At 39.8% G+C, this 24,191-nt stretch overlaps 1 protein-coding gene and 1 non-coding gene across 2 annotated transcripts in view; one reads left to right on the plus strand and one right to left on the minus strand.

Annotated features, from left to right (window-relative positions):
• SLC22A16 (solute carrier family 22 member 16) overlaps positions 1-24,191 on the plus strand; it is a 50,104-nt gene that overhangs the window by 12,866 nt on the left and 13,047 nt on the right. The window contains exons 2-5 of the mRNA XM_012438480.2: positions 2,816-3,295; positions 13,082-13,199; positions 17,662-18,193; positions 21,556-21,683. Coding sequence (XP_012293903.2) covers positions 2,816-3,295; positions 13,082-13,199; positions 17,662-18,193; positions 21,556-21,683 — 1,258 coding nt within the window. The remainder of the gene's footprint in view (positions 1-2,815; positions 3,296-13,081; positions 13,200-17,661; positions 18,194-21,555; positions 21,684-24,191) is intronic.
• On the minus strand, positions 20,561-20,622 carry LOC135268552 (U7 small nuclear RNA). Its single transcript, XR_010336857.1, has one exon. It is a non-coding gene; the product is annotated as a U7 small nuclear RNA (small nuclear RNA).

Here is a 24,191-nt window from a genome sequence, read left to right on the forward strand (position 1 = left end):
TTCTAGGGTTCCTGCAGCTCCCCAGGGTCCTGGCAGTCCCCCATGGATGCCGAAGTCAGAGTGGTTGTGGGGTATGTTTCCGGGGGATCTGGTGATACAACATCACAAAGGCTGAGGTTGCTTGGACAGGGCAGTGGCTCAGAACAGGTGTACAGCCAGTATAGTGCCCACCATCTCAGTTCAGGCCTGAGGGGAGTGCCAGCGCACCTGCATGAGTTGGTCACCTGGTACTCTATTCCCAGGAAGTTCCCAAATCACCACTGACAGCATTGCCCAGTGTCATGAAGGCAGAGGGGCTCTCCCACAATATGGCAGTCAGCAGTTTGTTACGGGGGTGAGGTGAGAAGAGATGCACCCTCACCTACCCTTTCTGTAAGACTCCAGGCTCCTCAGGGGTCAGTGTCTGCCAGATTCTTGCTGTTTTCCTTTTCTCTGTCCCAGCTTCTTCCCGTGGCCTCCCTGGCAGACCCTGGCTCTCTTTCCTCTGCTCTTTCTTAATTTTAATTTCTAATACATAAATAGTGATAAACATGACCCACATAAGGAAAGGCCTTTTGGAATCCTCAAAATTTGTAAAAATATAAAGGCTCCTGAGACCAAAAAGTGTGAGAACTGCTGAGCTGAGGGATGGTCAGAAGCACCTTCCAGTGAGAGAGAGCATCAGGATGCAGTAGGGTGGGCAGGTCTGCAAAGGAGGAAGGGCGATGGAGATCACATGTGTCAGTGGTACGATTTGACCTCAATTTGATCTGACAGGACCTATCTCCTACCTCCTATTTTAATGGTTTTATAGCAATGTTGGTGACTGTCTGAACTGATTCTGTTTTCAATCTAAATAATTAAGTCACCTGCTCAAAGATCTGCTATGCCTCTTAATTTCAGGGATTGGGATTCTGTGGGGCATTCCAAATTTTATCTGTTCTATCCTGCTGTCCTGTGGGCATAATTGTCCTTATGAGGCAGTTTTTATTTCAGAAAATATGTCACTGTTGGTTGGAGTTTATAAATTTGGAGACTGTATTTTTAAAAAGTTTTTAAATAAACTTTTTATTTTTGGATAATTTTAGATTTATGGGAAAGTTACACAGATAGTATGGAGTCTCCATATGACCCTCACCCAGTTTCCCCTATTGTTAACATCTTACATTACTATAACATATTTGTCAAAACTAAGAAGCTGATATTAATATGTTACTATTAACTAAGTATACTAACTGTATACTTCATTTGAATTTCGCCAGTTTTTCCAAGTGTCCTCTTCCTGCTCTGGGAAGTCCAGAGCACCACACTGCTTTTGTCTATAGCAGTTTCTCAGTCTCTCTTTATTTTTTATGACCTTGACAGTCTTTAGGTATATTGGTCAGGTAACCTGTAGATGATGCTCAATTTGGGGTCTTTTTAAAATTATTAAACTCGGAGTACGGTTTTTGGAAAGAAAACAACAGAGATGAAATGCCCTTCTCATCAGATCATAGGAGAGTTACAGCATATCCCCATGATGTCACTGGGGATGTTAACCTTCATCACTTGGTGACATCAGTGTTTGCCAAGTTTTCAGGTTTCCCCATTGTAAACTTACTATTTTTCCTCTTTTCCTGCTCTGTTCTTTAGAAGAAAGTCAGTAAGTCTAGCCCACCCTTTAGGAGTAAATTGCAGGAATTAAACTCTACTTCCTGGAGAGAGGGAATGTCTACAGTTAGTAATTGGAATTCTAATTTAAGAAAGATTGGTCTCTTCTCCCCCTTTTATTTTTTCATTCATTTATTTATATGAGTATGCTGTATTGTATTTGTCAGGTTTCTCCAGAGAAAGAGAACCAATAGGATACACACACACACACACACACACACACACACACACACACACACACACACGAGATTTATTATAGGAATTGGCTCACATGGTTATAAAGGCTGAGAAGTCTCATGACCTGCTGTCTGCAAGCTGGAGACTCAGGAAAGCTAGTGGTGTACATTCAGTCCCAGACTAAAGGCCGGGTGTAAGTTTTAGTCTAATTCCAAAGCCCAAGAACCAGGAGCTCTGATGTTTGAGAGCTGAAGAATATGGATGTCCCAGCTCAAGCAGGGAACAAATTTGCTCTTCCTTCATCTTTTTGTTCTATTTAAGCCCTCAAGTGATTGGATCATGCCCACCTCAATTTGTGAGAGTGATCTTCTCAATTCAGGCTACTGATTCATATGCTAATCTCTCCCAGAGACTCTCAGAGACACACCCAGAAATAATGTTTTGCCACCTATCTGGGCTTCCCTTAACCCGGTCAAGTTAACACATAAAATTAACCATCACAGTATGGATTCATGTATATTTGCTTTATGCTTTGGCATATACTATGTGATTTATTTTGTTGTTCAAATTGTTTCAGCTCCCAACTGGCCATTGGGAACTTTTTCAGGTTGCTACCTAGGACCCTTTCATATGCCCTTATCCTTTTGTTTTCTGAGTAGTTCCTTACTTTCTGGTGTTATAAGATATTCCAGGCTTATCTTGTGTTCTTGTCCTGGTTTTAGAATCAGCCATTTTTTCTGGCTTTTCTCATTGGAGAATAGTATTTAGAAACTAAGATCTGGGCAATGGGAGTGCTTGTTGCTATTGGGATGTCATTGCTTCCAGGCCTTCTCAGTAGACGGAACTAGGTAATATATTAACCCATAGATATAAATACATCTATAATTATTTCTATGTTTATCTATTTGTATATATGTTAAGATAAACATAATAAAGACCCTTCAAATTTGCTTATGTTCTTTTTCAGCCTATAGACCAGATATAATATTTAGCTTTTCTTCTCTTGCAGATTCCAGAAAGTCCTCTATTTAATATGTGCCTTCCAGAACATCTCCTGTGGTATTCACTACTTGACTTCTGTGTTCATGGGAGTCACCCCTGATCATATCTGTAGGCCCCCAGGCAATGTGAGTCAGGTTGTTTTCCACAATCACTCTAACTGGAGTTTGGAGGACTCTGGGGCCCTGTTGTCTTCAGGCCATAAAGATTATGTTGCAGTGCAGTTGCAGAATGGTGAGATCTGGGAGCTCTCAAGGTGTAGCAGGAGCAAGAGGGAGAACACATCAAGTTTGGACTATGAATACACCGGCAGTAAGAAAGAGTTTCCTTGTGTGGATGGCTACATATATGACCAGAACAAATGGAAGAGCACTGCAGTGACCCAATGGAACCTGGTCTGTGACCGAAAATGGCTTGCAATGCTGATCCAGCCCCTATTTATGTTTGGAGTCCTACTGGGATCGGTGACTTTCGGCTACTTTTCTGACAGGTAAAATGAAATATTTAGGATTGTTGCATCAGTGTAGGGTTTATTTTCCTATCTGGTTTTCTTGGGAGACAGGGAATTGTGTTTAAAACTTGTCATTTTTATACTTCCTATCTAAATACCTACCTCTTTGCTGATCCATTATTTAGGGATGCATAATGATAAGGATAGGTGCTGAAGACAGTATAACTGAATCCACATCCTGGTTCTACCACTTACTAGCTGTGGACCCTGGGCAAATTGCCTAACTTACCTGTATTTCAGAATCTTTGTCTATAAGCTGGTGAGGAAAATAATATCACTTACTTCAAAGAGTTATTGCAAAATTAATACAGAAGAAAGTACCCTGGGCGTATAACCATTCAATAGATACTGTTTATTACTTTGAATATTTTCTCTTCTTGCTTTTTAAGAAGAGTAGTGTGATTCTAAGCAGTTTAACTGTAAAATTATGGGCTTGATATAACAGCCGCTTTTAGTCTTTCTGTGCTGCTGTAACAAAATATCACAGACAGGGTAATTTACAAACAATAGAAAATTATTTCTCATGGTTCTGGGAGTTGGGAAGTCCAAGATCAAGGTGCCAGCGGGATTGCTGTCTGGAAAAGCTGTTGTTTGCTTTCAAGATGGTGCCTTATTGCTGCATCCTCTGGGGGGGATAAATGCAGTGTCTTCACATAGAAGAAGGGATGAAAGGGCAAGAGATTGCCTTCAACCTTGAGCCCCTTTGCGAGGGTGCTAAGGGCTCTGCTGTCCTGACTTTATCATCTCCCAAGGCAACCTTTCTTAATACTGTTGTACTGAGGATTAAGTTTCAACATGAATTTTGGAGGGAATACTATCATTCAAAGCATAACATGATCATGCTTTTTAAAAATTTACATTAAAATGAATATATAATTCTTAAAATAAAGCAAAGCTCGTCTCTGTATGAACATGGGCCACATCAAAGCACAGAGATGAACTTATTTGGTCTCGATAGTTGTGGATTTTACAGGCAGATGGTGGGCACTGAGGACCTAAAGGCAATAGCTTAGGTCGGAAATCCCTGCCCTTGAGGTATACCAGTCTAACGGGGCTGATAAACATGTCAAAAGAAAAGTTACACAGCTTTGTCATGGGCAGGGCCATACGTCTCACAGTATGTTCAAAGGTGCTAGGTCTTACTGTTTTCATTCAGCAAGCTGTTATACAAATTATCACTTGAGCCTTTTCTATTGAAATGTGTTCACTGCTTGACTCTTGAAACTCAAAATATTTGCAATTACATGTATGAAATGTACTAAAATACATTTGCTGTATGACAAAAGCAGAATATAAATAATGCTTATAACAAGGTCAGAGTACAAAATATGTTAAACGAAAATAAATTTAGTTCCTTTGTCTGAACTTGGTATAGTTATAGAGACATATATTGAACACTTACTTACAGTCACTTTGATAAATGCAGTATATTAGATTATAATATATAAATAAATATATATTAGTGAAATTATATACATATTTCAGTGAAATATGTATATATATTAGTGAAAGCAACTTTATTAAGAAAGTAAAGTAATAAAGAATGGCTACTCCTTAGGCAGAGCAGCCATGACGTATATTTTTTAAAGTCCTTGAGAAGTTGTAAACCATTAACTGGTATTCATTTGGCTATGTAGCTTGAATTAACATGACTTGGGAGTTCCAGAAAAATCTTAAGCTAAAAAATTGGTTTGACATGGTCCATGACTCCCAGTGTCTGTATTCTCACAGCAGAACTTTTTGAGACAGACAGCCTCTTTACACTTTTTGTAGTCTTCTACACTTCTTGCTGGATGTGCCAAGATGGCAAGTCCCTGACCACTTTTTTACATGGGCCATTTCTCAGAGTTGTCTATGCAGCCAGTACCTTAAAAGGTGAGTACTTTGGTTTACATATGATTTGTCTGTTCCCACCAAGGCTCATGTTGAAATTTGATCCCCAGCGTGGGGGTGTTGGGAGGTGAGGTCTAGTGGGAGGTGTTTGGGCTATGGGGGCGAATCACTCATGAATGGTTTGGTGCTGTTCTCATGGCAGTGAGTGAACGAGTTCTTGCTGCCACAAGACTGGATTAATTCTCACAGGAATTTATTAGTTCGTGTAAGAACGGGTTGTTTTAAAGTGAGGACGCCCCTCAGTTTTCTCTCTCTTTACGTGTGTCTGATTCACCTTTGACTTTCTCTGCCATGTTGTGATCAGCACGAGAGCCCTTGCGAGAAGCCAGTGCCCTTGAACTTCTCAGCCTGCAGAACTGTGAGCTAAATAAACCTCTTTTCTTTGTAAATTATCCAGTCTCAGGTGTTCTTTTATAGCCACATAAATAATGTTGCTATAAAAGATGAGATAATGTCCCTTCTCTGCCACAAAGAGTAGGCTTCCTAACTGCCTGCTACAAAACCAGTGGATTCCCCACATCCAGTTTTCCTCCTCTCTAATTGAACCCACTACACCCGAAGTGTCATCTGGGTTCATTGTGGGACCTGGGGATAAGAGGAACCATCACAAAGATGCTGCTGCCCTACTGCTTGCTAATGAAGTAATGAAGTTCTTCATCTCTGACCCAACTGTCTTGTGTTTTTGCCAGCATCACTTAAATAGTACAGATTAATGTATAAACTTAGTGTAAAATAAAATTTAATACCCTTTGTTTACCCTCATCTTGGGCCCACATTAACATATTAGAGGACAAAAATCATATGATCAACTCAATACATATAGGAAAAGCATGTGATGAATTTCAAAATTCATTCATGATAAAAACTAAAAATAGAAGAATGCCTTTAACCTGATAAAAGATTTCTACAGTAAGGTTTACTTTGAAAATTGTAGTTTATGACAGGATTCTCATAAATTGTTTTTCAAGGTGAATAAGTAGCTTAGTGAAAACCAAAACACATGATTAAAAGGCACCATGAGTGAGAATCAACAAAACAGTTGGCAGCAGAAGCAGACTTCTGCACAAAGACTTTAATTACTAGAATTAGGGCACAAATAATAAAATAACCACACTTTCTATTTTTAAAGAAATAGAAGACAAGCTTGAAAATATTGATAAAAACTGAACATTGTATTAAAACTGAAACAAAATTGAAGAATACCTAGAATATGTAGAATAAAAAGTGAAATAAGTGAATAACAAATCTCCTGGATAGTTTTAACAACCTGCTATACGCAGCTACAAAAAGAATTCATGAAATGGATGATAAGTCAGAAAAAGTTACCAATATTAAAGCTCAGAGAGACAAAGAGGTAGGATATATGAGAGCATAAAATTCATGGAGGCTGAAAAAGGAAAAGGTCTGAAATGTATTTAATTTTAGAAACTAATCAATAGAATTTACCACATTAACATATTAGAAGACAAAATTCATACGATCAACTCAATACATACAGGAAAAGCATTTGTTGAATTTGAAAATCCACTCATGATAAAAACTAAAAATAGAAGAATGGCTTTAACCTGATAAAAGGTTTCTACAATAAGATTTGCCATAATTGTGACATTTAAAATATTAATTTCTTTTCTTTCTTTCTTTCTTTCTTTCTTTCTTTCTTTCTTTCTTTCTTTCTTTCTTTCTTTTTCTTTTCCTTCCTTCTCCTTCCTTCCTTCCCTCCCTCCCTCCTTCCTTCCTTCCTTTTCTTCTTTTCTTTTCTTTCTTTCTTTTTTTTTTAAGAGACAGGGTGTTGCTATGTTGCCTAGGCTGGTCTTGAACTCCTGGGCTATGCAGTTCTCTTGCCTTAGCCCTCCCAAGTAGCTGGGATTACAGGCATGTACCACTGTACCCAGCTCTTAATTGTGAAATGTTAAAAGTTTTCCTTTGAGATTAGGAACAGACAAGGATGTATGAAACTTGTCTTCTACTCAGCATTGTACTGGAGAGTCTAGCCAGTGCTATAAGGAAAAAGAGAGAGAAAGAGGGAGAAGGAAAGGAAGCAAGAAAGCAATAATGATTGGGAAGGAGGAATAAAAAGTCATTATTTGTAGTCATTACAATTCTGTATGAAAAAAGTCCTACATATGATTTATTAGAATTAACGAGTATTTAAAATTATATTTCTATATACCAGTAACAAATATAAAATTTTAAAAATTTTCATTGTAGAAGCCTAAAAATATGAAATATAAATGAATAAATATAACAAAAAATGAGTAAGGCCTTCTGTGGAGAAAATTAGAAACTTTAAGAATCAAATCATTAAAGTAAATATATTACTAGACAATCAGATTGAGGCTCCCTTAGAGTCTCCTGGAATAGACTTGTGCATTCATAAACATAAGTATAAACACATAAAGCATTGTATATTAGCAAGGAAAGGATCAATCAATAAGTGGTGCTGGGACAGATGTCTAGCCATATAAAGAAGGACATATAATTGGATTAATTTTCTCAAATTTTACAGCACAATAGCAGTTCCAGAAGGACTGAAAGTGCATATGTGAAAAGCCGAACTATGCAACTTTAGGAAGAGAATTTAGGAGAATATTTTCAGAACCTAATGGAAGAAAGGATGATTTTTTCAAAAAAACAAAAAGCATTGAGCATGAAAGAAAAGATGGATAAATTTGACTTCATTACAAGAATTTGTGTCCGTCGAAAGACACCATTAAAAGAGGAAAGACATGAATGTGTGCACATAAGAGAGAGAAAATATTTGCTTTACCTATAACCAAATCATTAGTGTCCAGAATAATCAAAGGATTTTTACTTACATCAATGGGAAAAAGGCAACCCAATAGAAAAATGGGAAAAAGATTTGAATTCACTTCATAGAAGAGAAAATCCAAATGGCTAATGAAAAGATGAACTGTCAGTGATATATAATCACACCATTTATTTTTGACCAGTTGTCAAAGTCTTGTAATACTAAGTGTTGGCGAGGATATGGAGTAACAGGATCTCTCATCCTGCTGGTGTGAATGCAAATTGAGACAATGTTGAAGACTGATTTGGTATCTCATAGAGTTGGTGATGTGCACAGCCACATGTTCTAGGGCATATACCTTGAGCTGCTCTTGCACAGGTCCACAGAGGTACGTGGATAAAAGTGTTCCCAAGTATTGTTGCTAACGGCCCTGCACTTTGAACAACCCCGGTGTCCTTCAATCATCTCATGGACACATGTTTTATAATATATTCATACAGTGGCTGGGCACAGTGGCTCACACCTATAATCCCAGCACTTTGGGAGGCCGAGGCGGGTGGATCATGAGGTCAAGAGATCAAGACCATCTTGGTCAACAAGGTGAAAGCCCGTCTCTACTAAAAATACAAAAATTAGGAGGCTGAGGCAGGAGAATTGCCTGAACCCAGGAGGTGGAGGTTGCGGTGAGCCGAGATCGCGCCATTGCACTCCAGCCTGGGTAACAAGGGCGAAACTCCGTCTCAAAAAAAAAAAAAAAAAAAAATATATATATATATATATATAAAATATATATATATATTCATACAGTAGGATATGTGTCAATGAAAATGAATGAGCCACAGCTACGTGAAACCACATAGATGAATCCCCTAATGTTTGGTAAAAGAAGCAAGTCATAAAATAACACATGTGGTGTTATACTGTTATAGAAAATTTAAAATCATATTGCAAAACTGTTTATAAACAGTAACCTGTATTGTTTAGCATTGCTTATAAAATGGTAAAGTGAAACAAAAAACAAGGGGTTATCACCAAAATTAGAAAAACGTTTCCTCCTAGAAAGGGCAAGGGATTTGTAGTCATAAAGAGAGGTGCAAGAAGCTAACAGGGGGCTGTCAATCATCTCTTTCTTGCCTTGGGTTGTGATTTCTAGGCATTTGATTTTTATTATTCTTGAAATTGTACATATTTTATGCATTGTTATATATGTATAAAATATTATAATAAGAAAAGCAAAGTAATAAGATCTGATCCCATACTTAAGGAGCTAACAGGGAATAATATAGACTATTAAACAGGTAATTTCAATGAAATGTGGTAATTTTTTTTTTTTTGAAAAGAAGTCTGGCTCTGTTGCCCAGGCTGGAGTGCAGTGATACAATCTTGGGTCACTGCAACCTCTGCCTCCCAGGTTCAAGTGATTCTCCTTCTTCAGCCTCCTGAGTAGCTGGGACAACAGGCATGTGCCATCATGCCTGGCTAATCTTTGCATTTTTAGTGGCGAAGGGCTTTTACCATGTTGGCCAGACTGGTCTTGAACTCCTGACCTCAAGTGATCTGCCTGCCTTGGCCTCCCAAAGTGCTGGGATTACAGGCATGAGCCACTGTGCCCAACCAGTAAATGTTTTTAAAATAATAAAAAACTCACACTTATGGACAATTTACTTATACAGTAGGTACTACTTTAAATGTCTTATATATCATCTCATTTAATTATTTAAGGAAGTCTGTGAGATAGACACTATTGCCCACCCCCACCACCTTTTAACCAATAAGGAAAAGGAAGCATAGAAAGTTCACATGGAAAATAAGAGATGGAGCTGGGATGTGAGCCCAGGCCAGCATCCCCAACTACTGCATCACACTGTTTCTGAATTTCTGCTATGAGACTCCAAAGGATGATCAATGGAAGTTGTCAGATGGAGAAGGCCCCAAGGGAAAGGAGGAGCTTTGTGTCATGCAACAGCCTGGCAGGTTTGGAGAATTGTGGGAAAGTCAGTGTGGCAGAAGTACAGAAGGGCAGATTGTTCAAGGAAATGACAAGAGACAAAACCACAATGGGGATTATTTTATTTTTAGAAAGTGTGCAAGGTATACTGGTGTGAGATTAGGAAGATCAGCTGGGGAGCTATTGGGATGAATGATATAAGAAATGGTGAAGACTTGAGTGAAAGTGGGAAAAGCAGCGAGGAAAAGATGAAGACATATTTGGGAGGCATTTCTAAACTGACAAAATTTGATGACCAATATGCAGGAGGAAGTGGAGGAATGTATTAAGGTTTAGAAGCCTGATGGAAGGGGATGTTGCTAACCAATTCAGGAAATACTAGGGAGAGAGCAGCTTTAGAAGAGAGGGGAATACGTTTGGATATATTCCAATGAGCTTGTCCCATTCCTATACTAAGAAAAACAAAGGGAAGACGTATTCAAAGTTAATACCTTCTAACAGCAATAAGAGATTGCAGCTCTGCAGGACATTAAAGTGGAGAAGAACAACTGGGGCCAGATGGTGAGTGGGGAGTTAATAGCTCATACTTAGGAATCAGAGGCAGGGAATTAGATGAAATCACAAGGGCAGTATGTGCAGCAGAGGACTTTAAGGAGTGCCAGCATTGAGGCAGGTCGGTCATCAGGGAGGTACAAGCGGAACCAGGAGAAAGGGATGTTTTGCAAGCCAAGGGACAGCAGGAGCCTGATGAGTAGGCATGGTCAGTGGCACTAGGGAAGGCAGGCAGAAAGGACCAGGAGAGGCAATGTGAAGGTCCCTGGTGACTGCAAAGTGAGCTCAGAAAAGCTGGTTGCACCTGGTCATCACTGGCTGAGGAAACAAGTAGGAGCTGAAGAAGGAGATACTCCCTTCTGATAAGTCTGTCAAGGAAGGAAATGCAAGGTGGCCAAAGGAGCAGTGGGGTCAAGAGAAGGTTCTTGTCTTTGGTTGGAGGAGACTAAAACTGAAAGGAAGAAGTCAAAGGAGAGAGAAAAAATAAAGGAAAAAGGAGTGATGGGTTTCAGAGGAGGTGGAAAGAGGCACAGTCTGATACTAAGATTGCAAAAGGGTATTTGGAGAGAAAGGGGCATGTGTCTTCAGAGGGGCAGGAGGATGAGAAGGCTGAATGCAGATGCAGGTTGTGTTGGTAAGTGGACAGAGCAGGAAGTTGTGGGGCTTCCTCTTTGATGGTCTTTGTTCTCTGCAGGAGATGGCTGCTCATCTACTGAGAGAGAAGACATTGGAGGTGGGAGAGAGGGTCGAGCAGTGGTAGGTTAAAACTGTTTTAGGTGGCATTCAGGGCTAAAATTAGACTGGGGAACATTCATGCATAGGGCCAACAATCCCCACTACTGTGCAAAGGAGCAAAGAAGGCTGAAGTGTGAAGAAGATGACAGTTTCTTATTTATTTGCATATCCTCTGCTGCACCAAGCAAACCTGTTGGTTGCAATTTCCAGACAATATTTTTTTGCCTTAAACTATCTATCTATCAGAGACAACCCATAGGGAGAAAATATTTGCAAATTATATATCTGATAAGGGTCTAGTAGCCAGACTATATAAAGAATTCTTACAACTCAATATTTAAAAAGCAATAGACTAATTCAAAAATGGGCAAAGAATTTGGATAGATATTTCTCTGAAGAATATATGCAAATAGCCAATACGCACTTGAAAAGATGCTCAACATCATTAATCATTAGGGAATTGTAAATAAAAACCACAGTCAGACACTGGGATGGCTATAACAAAAAAAAAGGCAGACAATAACAAGTACTGGGGAGAATGTGGGGAAATTGGAACCCACATACATTGCTAGTGGGAATGGAAAAATGGGCCGGCTGTCTTGGAAACCAGTTTGGCAGTTCCTCAAAATGTTACACATAAAGTTACCACATGACCCAGGAATTTCACTACTAGGTGTATACCCAAGAGAATTGAAAACATAAGTTCACACAAAATCTTGTTCATGAATGTTCAGTGCAGCATTATTCATAGTAGCCAGGAAGAGGAAAATGACCCATCAACTGATGAATAGATAAAATGTGGAATATCCATATAATGGTGCTACTCAGATATAGAAAAGGAATGAAGGACTGATACATGGCACTATGCAGATGAACCTGAAAACATCACGCTAGGTAAGAGAAGCCAGACACAAAAGGCCACATATTGTTTGACTCTATTTATGGGAAATGTCCAGAACAGGCAAATCTAGGGAGACAGAAGGTAGACGAGTGGTTGTCAGGAACTGGAGGGAGCAGGGAATGGAGAGTGGTGGCTCCTGGGTACAGAGTTTCTTTTGGGAGTGATGAGTATATCCTGGAATTAAAGAGCGATGATGGTTGCACAATCTTGCAAATATGCGAAAACCCACCAAATTGTCTACTTTAAAAGGTTGAATTTTGTGGCATTTGAATTATATCATGATTTTTAAAATCCAGGTGAAACCCCGTCTCTACTAAAAATACAAAAATTAGCCGGGCATTTGGCACGCGCTTGTAGTCCCAGCTATTTGGGAGGCTGAGGTGGAAGAATTGCTTGAACCCGAGAGGCGGAGGTTGCAGTGAGCCGAGACTGTGCCACTGTGCTCCAGCCTGGTGACAGAGCAAGACTCCGTGTCAGAAAAAAAAAAAAGAAATATTATTTGTTTTTTAGACAAAGAAATGCCTCTTTCAATTATGAAAAAATAGGGCAAATAAGCACATTATTCTAGAAGCAGAAGGTTAGCAAGACCTCTGTTTTTAGGGGGGCTTGGCAAGAGCTGTCATAACCTTGGTGAACAGAGCCAGCCTGGTAGGGAAGAGGATCCAACAGAGAGCCAAAATCTTGGAAGCGAGAGGACAGATTCTCCCCTCTCTTCCCCCAGTTCCAGGTTAAGGGGTACTGCGGGAACAACTCAGAGTGATCAGGTATGTATATTAGCAGCTGAGGTAAAGGCCTCTCCACTGAACAGCTGATCTTTTAAAGAAGCCATGGAACTTATGGTTTGCTCAAAATAAATAAAAGAAAAACAATCAATACCTAAGCTATTCAAGGTATATAGGTAACACCTATCTTTCATGAATTGGAGTGGATGTTTAAACGGTTACAATGCTACCTTGCCTCTTCCAATGTGTGACTCTTATTTTTCAGGCTAGGACGCCGGGTGGTCTTGTGGGCCACAAGTAGTGGAATGTTTTTGTTTGGAATAGCGGCGGCGTTTGCAGCTGATTATTACACCTTCATGGCCACACGCTTTTTTCTTGCCATGGTGAGTTGTTGTTTTTTTACCTGCTTAATTCTGCTGCAGTATTTCCATAGGAAACCTTAACTCTCTTCATTTTGCTCATTTAAGAGCTAGTGAGCGAGATCAAGGACTAATCTTTGTCCACGCCACTGCAGAAGTCTGTCTACAGAATATCAATGCCTTATGTTTAGAATGGAACTAATTAAAATGAAAAATTGTTGCTGGCTAGGCAGAAACTTTGTGTTTGCCTCTGTGTCTGGCACGTGGCCCACATCTCACAATTACTAAGCCATTATTTTATTTCTGAGCAATTATATTGGTCTAGTCAGGGCCTGTTCACATGAGCGAACACACAGTTAAGGTGTGTGGGTAAAGTCACTTGTATAATGTGCAGGAAGAATGAAAACAGGAAGGCATTAGGCCCTTATGTTAGCAGGAACGGGAGTGTAGTGGAAAGGGCGTGAGTTTGAACACCAGCTCTGTCATATATTGGTTTGTTGCTCAAGGTCATATTCATTATCCTCTTTGAACCTTAGGTTGTAGTCTGTAAACTGTAGAAAAGAATCCCTGTTTATTCTTCTTCTCAGGATTCAGTGAGATTAAGTGTAAACAACCCTAGCACCACCCCTGGTTATAATGTTGACCGTTACTAGAAATGGACCAGCGAACAAGGAAGCTGTTTCCAGGCTCAGTGAGGCTTCCAGACAGATTTCCAACTATCAAACAACAGCAGCAGTGATTTTCAATTGCAAATCACTGATCAAGAATAATAGCGGGAAGTTTCCACCTGAGGGAGGCACTTGTGATCTTGCTAACCGCAAAGCAGCAGCTTGGATGGTCTGAGCGTCCGGAGAGAAGCAAAGGACTTAAATCTCTCTGCACTCCCTCAGAGAACAAGATGGGGTGTCAGTTTTGGAGTCTTTATTAATGGATAGAAAGGGTTCCTAGCAAACCATACAGATGGCCAAGAATAAGGAAGATGCATAAAAATAAATCTAGGAGAATAGAAGGTGCTGTACCTCATCAAAAAGTAAATACATATCTTTGGGACTGTAGAGAGTTTTAAATACAAGATAGCAACCAGTAATTCTGCTTCCACTGAGGACATAACTCTGGAACTGTGGAGTGAGATTTCATGAGAGAGACCTTCTGGTGGGACAGAAGGTTCCACGGAGGCACAGATACTGAGGAAGTATAAAGATCATCTTTTGGAAGACGTAAGAGGATATTTCCGAAAATATCTGTTTCAGTCTTGCAAAATACCCTGCTTTGGTTTCTAGAGCCAAGGAAACAAGACCACAAACCCATAGAATATATCTGTGAAATGTGACCTTAATTTTCTGTGACAATTTCCTTTGATGTTCATGGGAAATTGGTTTGTGGTCAAAGTCTGAGTATGGGAGATGCAGGCAGATTCATTTACTCAATGCATTTATTGATCTGTCTACAGAGTGTAATGCTGAGTAAACCCGACCCAGCTATCTCAATAAGTCTAGTAGGAAAGGCAAGACATTGATCGGCCATCTTCAAATATAAATAAAATGTTGACAGTGAGGGCATAACAGCAGTGGGTCTGGAGGGTTCACCAGAGTCTGGAGGGTCAAGGACTTTTTCATTGTGAGGATGGGTGAGAGAAGAAGATTTCAGCAAAGGTAGAAGCAGATGAAAGGGCCCTGAGATGAGAAAGAATTAAAAATCAGAATGTCTGGAGAATAGAGAGGAGGAGGGATGCATTGATGAGGCTGAAAGGGTCGAGGCGGTTAGGTGGTACCTTGTAGGATTGTCAGGATTTTGCTCTATCTCCTAAAGGCAATGGCAGTCCACAGAGAGGGTTCCAGGGATTCTGGCTGCTATGAGGGGCTGGAGTCAGAGAAGATGTGAGGAGTAGAGTATTATCAGTGGTAGGGATGGGTGTGAGTGGAGTCACAGAGTGTTTTGGAGTTAGATATTTGTATATAACTTTTCTGAATCCAATGACAGAGGAAGTTGTAGCTGACACATGAGAAATAATGAACATTGAAAAACATGACAGGGACAAATATTACAGCTTAATTTAACTGGGAAATTTATAGTATTTGAAAGTTATCACAATCTTTGTTTACTCTAACAGCAGCACTTACCAAAAGCGACTTCTGGATTCTTGGATATAGGGTACTAGTGATCTGAGTCTTATCATTACAAAGTTGCACAGGGAAATAAAAGCTGTTGTCACAAAAATGTTAAACTGATTATGAATAGAGTAGTTTTCATAATCAGCACCTCATTGAGCACCTTCCTGCCTTCTGCTAGTGTCAACCTTTCTGACAGCAGGAATATCCTTGTAGGCCAGCCTATTTGTGACTTTCTGATGCAAGATGAAATTGCAGATATTATGAGGGATGCGTGTTTACAAAAAGTCTTTAAAAGCAATGAGGGAACACTGCCTGAATCCTACCCACAACCTCTGGCAGAGATAGACCTATTAACTTTTGAAGAAACTAACATCTGCAAGGATAATCACATGATGAGCCTTTGAAATAGTATGATTCAAATATCTAATGATTATGAGAGGCCTTTGGGGAAATTAGTGGTGCTCTTGAATAATTTTACAAAAATTAACTTTATGATTTGTGTTGAAGTCAAATGTGAAATAATTTTGTAGAAAAAAATTTTAGCCCCTTCCTCCCAAAAAAACCATCATTGGACTCATTCTTTGTTTATCCCAAGAATGATCACATATTATATTCTAATCACATATTGTAATCTAATTTTAATTTAAGATAGACATATTTTCAAACTAAAGTTCTTGCCTGGTTTTCCTTATTGTGGTAAAGTACACATAACACCCAATTTACCATCTTAACCATTTTTAAGTGTACAGTTCAGTGATATTAAGTGCATTCATATTGTTGTGCAATTATCACCAACGTGCATCTTCAGAACCCTTTTCATCTTGCAAAACAGAAACTCTGTCCATTAAATCATAACTCTCTATTCCCTGTCTCCCTAGCCCCTGACAACCACCATTCTACATTCTGCCTCTATGAGTTTGGCCACTCTCAGTACCTCATAAAAGTGGAATCATACGATATTTGTCTTTTTGTGACCGATTTATTTCTTCTTACCTGTTCATCTGTGGACAGACACTTGGGGGTTGCTTCCGTGCTTTAGCTATTGTGAATAATGCTATGAGCCAGCGTGGAGAAATAACTCTTCCAGGCCCCACTTTCTTTTTTTTGTTTGAGACGGAGTTTCACTCATTACCCAGGCTGGAGTGCAATGGCGCGATCTTGGCTCACCGCAACCTCCGCCTCCTGGGTTCAGGCAATTCTCCTGCCTCAGCCTCCTGAGTAGCTGGGATTACAGGCACGCGCCACCATGCCCAGCTAATTTTTTTGTATTAGTAGAGACGGGGTTTCACCATGTTGACCAGGATGGTCTCGATCTCTTGACCTTGTGATCCACCCACCTCGGCCTCCCAAAGTGCTGGGATTACAGGCTTGAGCCACTGCGCCCGGCCCAGGCCGCACTTTCAATAAGCATGGAGAAATATCTCTTCCAGGCCTCACTTTCAATCCCTTTGGGCATATACTCAAAGGTGGAATTCCTGGATCATGCTGTAATTGTTTTTTAAGGACTCACCATATTGTTTTTCCTAGAGCCTGTATCATTATACATTCCAATCACACATGACACATGGGTTCCAGTTTCTCTACATTCCCACTAAAACTTGTTAATTTTTTTTTGTTTTTGTAATTAGCCACCCTAATGGGTATGAAGTGATATCTCTTTGTAGCTTTGATTTGCATTTCTCGATGATTGGTAAACATTTGTATTTCTTCTAAAAATGTCTATTCAAAGCCTTTTCCCATTTTTGAATTGGATTGTTTGTATTTTTGTTGTTGTTGGGTTTTAGGAGTTCTCCATAAAATCCCTTATCAGATGTTTGATTTGCAAATATTTTACTCAGTTCTGTAGGTTGCCTTTTCACTCAGTTGATAGTGTTCTTTGATGCACAGAAGTTTTAATTTTCATGAAGTCTAAAATTTGTCTAATTTTTTGTCTGTCAAAACAAAATTTTAATTAAATCTGTTTTTCTTGCCACTAGTTAGTGTAAATTTTTTGTCTCCATTTAGCAATTAAGATTTAACAAAAAGGACCTCCTGGATACAGATAACTTGATGTGCTCATTTACAAGGGACTGAGAAATACATCGACATTATAATGGAATGTTTAGATGAAACAAAAGGCAGTGTCTAACATTTATATTATAAATAATCTATCAAGTTTTGCTATTTGGGGTGGGGAGGATGAGGGAAGATGAAAGGACTTATCAGAAGAAAAACGATAGATTGGATTGAATGTCATTTTATGCATGTGATATGGGTTTCAGAAAACAAGTCTTTGTCATTTTCTTTTTTGCCAATATGTGATTTGCAGTGGGGTCAGACACCTTAATAGTTATAAGTGTGACCTTAAATACAGATCCCTATTCTTTGTTTTTCAGGTTGCAAGTGGTTATCTCGTGGTGGGGTTTGTCTATGTGATGGAATTCATTGGCATGAAGTATCGGACTTGGGCGTCTGTCCATATGCATACCTTTTTTGCAGTTGGAACCCTGCTGGTGGCTTTGACAGGCTACTTGGTCAGGACCTGGTGGCTTTACCAGATTATCCTCTCCACAGTGACTGTCCCCTTTATCCTGTGCTGTTGGGTGCTCCCAGAGACACCTTTTTGGCTTCTCTCAGAGGGACGGTATGAAGAGGCACAAAAAATAGTTGACATCATAGCCAAGTGGAACAGGACAAGCTCCTGTAAACTATCAGAACTTTTATCGCTGGACCTACAAAGTCCTGTTGGTAATAGCCCCACTGAAGTTCAGAAGCACAACCTATCATATCTGTTTTATAACTGGAGCATTGCGACAAGGACACTTACCGTTTGGCTAATCTGGTTCACGGGGAGTTTGGGATTCTACTCCTTCTCCTTGAATTCTATTAATTTAGGAGGCAATGAATACTTAAACCTCTTCCTCCTGGGTAAGTAGTTAAAGTGTATTTAAATTTTGCAGTGAAGTGAGATTTCTACCATTTATGTGTGTTTCTGTGTGAATTTGAGAAAAAGAGTATGTTTTTAATAGGCCTTTTAAAACCAAGAGCAGTCGGGCGCAGTGACACCAGCCATTTAGTCCATCTCTAAAGAACTGAGGGTCCTGAGAATGCACCCATGTCAATGCAGTCTTATTTACACTATTAACTGAAGAAAAATGGGTGCCATGTACAGATTTTTTTAAGATTAGGAAACAGAAAGAAGTCAGAAGGAACCACCATGAGGACTGTAAGGTGACTGCCTAGTGCTTTCCCATTAAAACTCTTGCAACATTGCCTTTGATGAGAGGAATGAGCCGGACCATTGTCACGGAGGAGAAGGACTCCCCGGTGATGTATTCCCAGGCATTTTTCTACAAAAGCTTTGGCTAACTTTCTCAAAACACTCTCATCATAAGCAGATATTTTCATTCTTTGGCCTTTTAGAAAGTTAACAAGCAAAATGCCTTGAGCATCCCCAAAAAACATTGCCATGACCTTTGCTCTTGACTGGTCCACTTTTGCTTTGACTGGACCACAGCCACCCCTTGGCAGCCATCGCTTTGGTTGAGCTTTGTCTTCAGGATCACGCTGGTAAAACGGTGTTTCATCTCCTGTTAGAGTTCTTCCAAGAAATGCTTCAGGGCCTTGATCCCACTTGTTCAAAATTTCCAATGAAAGTTCTGCCCTTTGCAGCTGATCTGGGCACAACTGTTTTGGTACCCATTGAGTGGAAAGTTTGCTCAATTTTAATTTTTCAGTCAGAATTCTGTAAGCCAGACTAATTAAGGTGTCTATGGTATTGGCTATTACTTCTTCTATTAATCTCAGTCCTTGTCAATAAGGGCATAAACAAGATGTATTTTTTTCTTCGATGTGGTTGCTCTGCCACTGTGGGCTTCATCTTCAATATCGTCTTGTTCTTTCTTAAAATAAGTTCTCCATTTGTAAACTGATGATTTATTTAGGGCATTGTGCCCATAAACTTTTCGTAAAGCATCAATGATTTCACCATTCTCCCACCCAACCTTCACCAGAAATTTGATGTTTGTTCTTGCTTCAATTTTAGCAGAATCCATGTTGCTCTAGTGGGAGCTCTTTTCAAACTGCTATCTTCTTCTCCTCAGTGCCTCAAACTAGCTCCTCTTCAGACATGTTCTAAGAAGTTAGTACAAGTTTCTTTTGGTGCAGAAAAAAATCTGAAAAAAACAATGCACAGCTTTTTCATAATTTGCACTTTTCATGAAAAAAAAAATTTTTTTTGAGACAGAGTCTTGCTCTATCACCCAGGCTGGAGTGCAGTGGTGCTATCTCAGCTCACTGTAGCCTCTGCCTCCTGGGTTCAAGCAATTCTCCTGTCTCAACCTTCCAAGTAGCTGGGATTACAGGTGCATGCCACCATGCCTGGCTAATTTTTGTATTTTCGTGGAGACAGGGTTTCACCGTGTTGGCCAGGCTGGTCTCAAACTCCTAACCTCGGGTGATCTGTCCATCTCGGCCTCCCAAAGTACTGGGATTACAGGCGTAAGCCACAGCATCTGGACATCCATGACCTTTTTGAAGACTCCTTGTATTTTTCCATTTGAAAAAAAAAATGCATCAGAAGAATTTAGTTGCTCCATTTCTGGCTTCTCTCCTTGCTCACCTTCTTCATACCCGTCCCCAGCCCAGAATTCTTCCCAGGGGTGACTTCTATCATGTTTGGCTTGTACCCTTTCAGATCTATTTTTATGCATTTATACAGACATAGTGGCACATGCCTATAGTCCCAGCTACTCGGGGAGGCTGAGGTAGGGGGATCGCTTGAGCTCAGGAGTTCTGGGCTGCAGTGCGCTATGCCAATTGGGTGTCTGTACTAACTTCAGCATCAATATGGTGACCTCCCGGGAGTCGGCAACCACCAGGTTGCCTAAGGAGGGGTGAACTGGCCCAGGTCGAAAACGAAGCAAGCCAAAAGTCCCGTGCTGATTAGATTTATTTCTATGCATTTCCATATACTTGCGCATATAAATGTTTTATATTTTAACACAAATGAGATCACTTATTATATATTGTTCTTTGTAAGTTGCTTCCCTTTTAAAATTTAATATGCCTTGGCTATCTCACATCTCTCAACCTTTAGGTGTCCTTAATTTAGAAATTTTAGTTGGCAAAATAACTTTTAAATACATGCAACTATAATTTATGTTGTCATTTCTTTCATTTCGATGGCAGGTTAGATCGCTTTCGATAGCTTGAGATGTGACTCCTAGTATAAACCAAATTTGAACTAAAACGTGAGGGAAATATTAGAAACCTCTTTCTTTTTTTTTTTTTTTCTGGGGCTTTCTGGCAAATACTGGAAAGCCTGCCAGACAAATTCTAAAAGAGCTGTAACACTGCTTAGAAACCTCTTTTTATCCATCTAGTCTTAACTCCTGGTTATTTCCATGTAGGCTGCCTGTATTTTTATATTATCCTCAAAACATCTTGCTTCTAAATTTTTATACATAGGTATTGTGCCTTCTCAAAAGCACTCTGATGACACATCTGGCTTTCTTTTTGATTTCCTCAGCAGACACATCTATTTTGTTTATTATAGCTCAGCAGGAATTATGAGAGAAGTCTTTTTAAGAAAAAAAGATTTACTCTTTTTTTTCTGAAGCAAACTAACAAGTTTCTAGAAAGAGCCTGTCTTGACTTCAAACCCATTCTCTATGACAATCTGGGATGGTGCAGTATCCCTAGAACAGAGTGGCCAATGGTAGGTGGATCAGGTGGGGTGGAGTGTGGATGTGGAAGCTTAGGTAGGCTAGAAGTTTAGATCTTCATGACATAGTTTCTTACTTTTGCCAAAGACACAAATTCTCAAAAAACTGGGCAATCTCATAAATACAAAAACGTTTCCAAAGACAAACACACGTGGTTTTATATTAGCCACTGTTGTGGATTTTTCATGTCAGTATCCTTCCCATTACTATTCTTGCAGACGGCTGCTTCTGCTCAATAGTTCTCTGCTGTGAAATTTTTGAATAAGTTTTTATCTCCGGAGATGATTTGGGGCTGGTGGGAATTTGGGCTCTGGTTTTGTGCCATTCGCAGGTACCAGGTGGATTATGAGCATTAGAGCATTTCACAGGAAATGCTTATCCTCGCTGCAGTGAGTTTTAAAATGGAGGGACCTGCTGCCTCACAGCAATCCTTAGAGAGTTTCTAAAGGCCCCTAGAAGTGAGGAAAGGGCTGCTCATGCCTTTTGGGTGGTGGGTTAGAAGGCAGGGTCCCCTTGTGCAGCCAGATGCCTAGCCTTATAGAGGGCCTGCTTGCTCAATGACAGGTGTAGTGGAAATTCCTGCCTACACTTTCGTGTGCATCGCCATGGACAAGGTCGGGAGGAGAACAGTCCTGGTTTTCGCCCTATTCTGCAGTGCACTGGCCTGTGGTGTCACTATGGTGATCCCCCAGGTGAGTTATTGTATGTTTTATTTAGGGAATTGTTAGTTATACTGTGACAGTTTGATGGGAAGAATTTTAGCTTATTACAGTTAAGTTTGAAGGTCAATTCAGAGTATGAATTGGGCAGAGTATATAATATTTAAAAATATGTTTTCTTTAAAAAATTCTTTCTCTCTTATGTAAGTAATATATGTTAATTGTAGAAAATTTAATGAGAAAAATGTCAAAAAAAAAAAAAAAAAAAAAGCCCGACCTGGGTGCAGTGACTCACACTTATAATCCCAGCAAATCAAGAGGCTGAGGTGGGAGGATGGCTTGAGTTCAGGAGTTTAACGCTGCAGTGAGCTATGATCAAGCCATTGTACTCCAGCCTGGGTGACAGAGTGAGACTCCATCTCAACAAATAAAAAATAAAAAGTCCATAATCCAATTCCCAGAGATGACCAGTGTTGCATTTTGTAAACGCAATAATCTTGTGTGAGGAAAGTCTATCACACCTTCCAGCGTCATCATCATATTGAACATTCACTCATTTATTAATTCGGCAAACATTTACCCACCATCTTTTATGTGCCAGGTGTGGGGAACACACAGTGCATCAGGTTTCTGTAAGTGTAACGAGTAGGCATAGGGCAGGTGTGTGTCCTCTTTTGTCTAGGGTGGTCAAGGATGATGTGCCCCTCAGAGGAGGTGACATGTGATCAGAAACCTGAATGAGGGAGGCAGCCATGGAGACATCTGAAGGATATGAGTCAGGTATTCAGGACTTCACCACTCTGTTTTTCATTGCAGGAGACTAGTAGTTTCCAGTGTTTGGTATGTATAAACACCCCGAGGAGCTTGTTTTTAAAAACAATTTCCTAGTGAGAAACCCTGCCCAGAAACTACTGAAATGGTTTTCATATTTCTATATTTTGGCAAACTGCATCCCCCCAAAATACCTTTTGCATCCAGAATTGCTTCCTCTCTGCCCCAAAAAGATGTTATCAGACCTGTTTTAAAATTCTTGATTTGGAAAATGTCACTATAACAGAACTTAAAATATTTTATTTAATGTTCTCCTGTGATTATATAATCACTAAGCAATAGTATATCAGCATTTAGAGCAAAGCATTTTAAGTTTTGCATATGGTTTGAAATGTAATTTAAGCTAACGAGTGACTTCCTTTTATAGTAGCACTTTACTTAATGATTAGGATCGATGAGCCAAATATTTTATGTAACTAAATTTCCAGGTGATTGATACACAACTCACAATGCAATAAAACTATTCAGGACAAGGAGGTCTCTGCTGATTTGAGGGAACTTCATCACATCTTTTAAAATGTAGTTTGCAGTTATGACGGTTGAGTAGTTGGCCACTGCCTTTAGGTTGGTGAAGAGTTGGGGAACACCAGAACCTTTGAGTTCTATAGTAATAGGGAAGATGAGAAAGAGGCTGATGGAGATTTCTAGAAATAGAGCACTAATCCACAACCACAGATTTCTTCCCTTCAATAAAATTTTCCCCAAATGATAATGCCAACACAATACAAATACTAATTTAATTAACAAATAATATCTACAATTGTAATTAAGGTGACATTAGCTGCTTTAATAGAGACATTCCAGAATCTCAGTGACTTAACATAAAGGATGTTTGTCACCTGCTCATAGAAAGTTCTATGGTTGGCCTGGTTGGCCAAAGTGGGAGTGGTGAGTGGGTGTTCGGGTCCATGGAGTCATTCAGGGATGCAGGCTGACAGAGGCACTGCCTTCCTTAACAGGTGAACCCCAAGGCTACCCTGGGTCTCAGCATCCAGCTGGCAGGTGTGGGGGGGGAGATTTTGGAATATGGGGTGTCTTTGTTAGTTTCCTCTAGAAGTGGAACACATGAGGGAGAATAGAAACTGAGGTGGAGATAAAGGTTTTGCTGTTGAGGAATATATCAGCCACAAACAAACAGTCTGTACTAATAATTCAGTTATCACTTTCAATTTATTTTCTGAAGATACTTTATAAGCCAGGAATTACTGCCACAAAGGGTATAAGTTTTTTTTTTTTTTAATAAATAGATTAAATAGAGACAAGATCTCACTCTGTCACCCAAGCTGAAGTGCAGTGGTGTGATTATAGCTCTCTCTAATCTCAAACTTCTGGCTTCTCCAGTAGCTGGGACCACAGGCATATACCATCACACACAGCTAATTTTTTTTTGTTTTTGTTTTTGTAGAAATGGGGTCTTGCTCTGTTGCCCTGGCTGGTCTAAAACTCTTGGCCTCAAGTAATTCTCCTACCTTAACCTCCTAAAGTGCTGGGATTACATGTGTGAGCCATTGTGCCTGGCCGACAATTGTTTTTATGGCTCCTTGATTCATTCTGTTGGATCAGTTCCAGAAGGAGTGGGGAAATTCTTGGTGCCACCAGCACTGTCTGGGCGTGTCTCCTTCCAAAACAGTCTTCCCACCTGGCTTTTATCACAGTTCAAACCCTCCAAAGTGGACGGAGAGGAGAGGCACACTTTCCTCTACATTTCAT

This window comes from Aotus nancymaae, unplaced genomic scaffold, assembly GCF_030222135.1.
Source record: "Aotus nancymaae isolate 86718 unplaced genomic scaffold, 86718_ANA_hifiasm-v0.15.2.pri h1tg000040l, whole genome shotgun sequence".
In the NCBI taxonomy this organism is placed as follows: Eukaryota; Metazoa; Chordata; class Mammalia; order Primates; family Aotidae; genus Aotus; species Aotus nancymaae.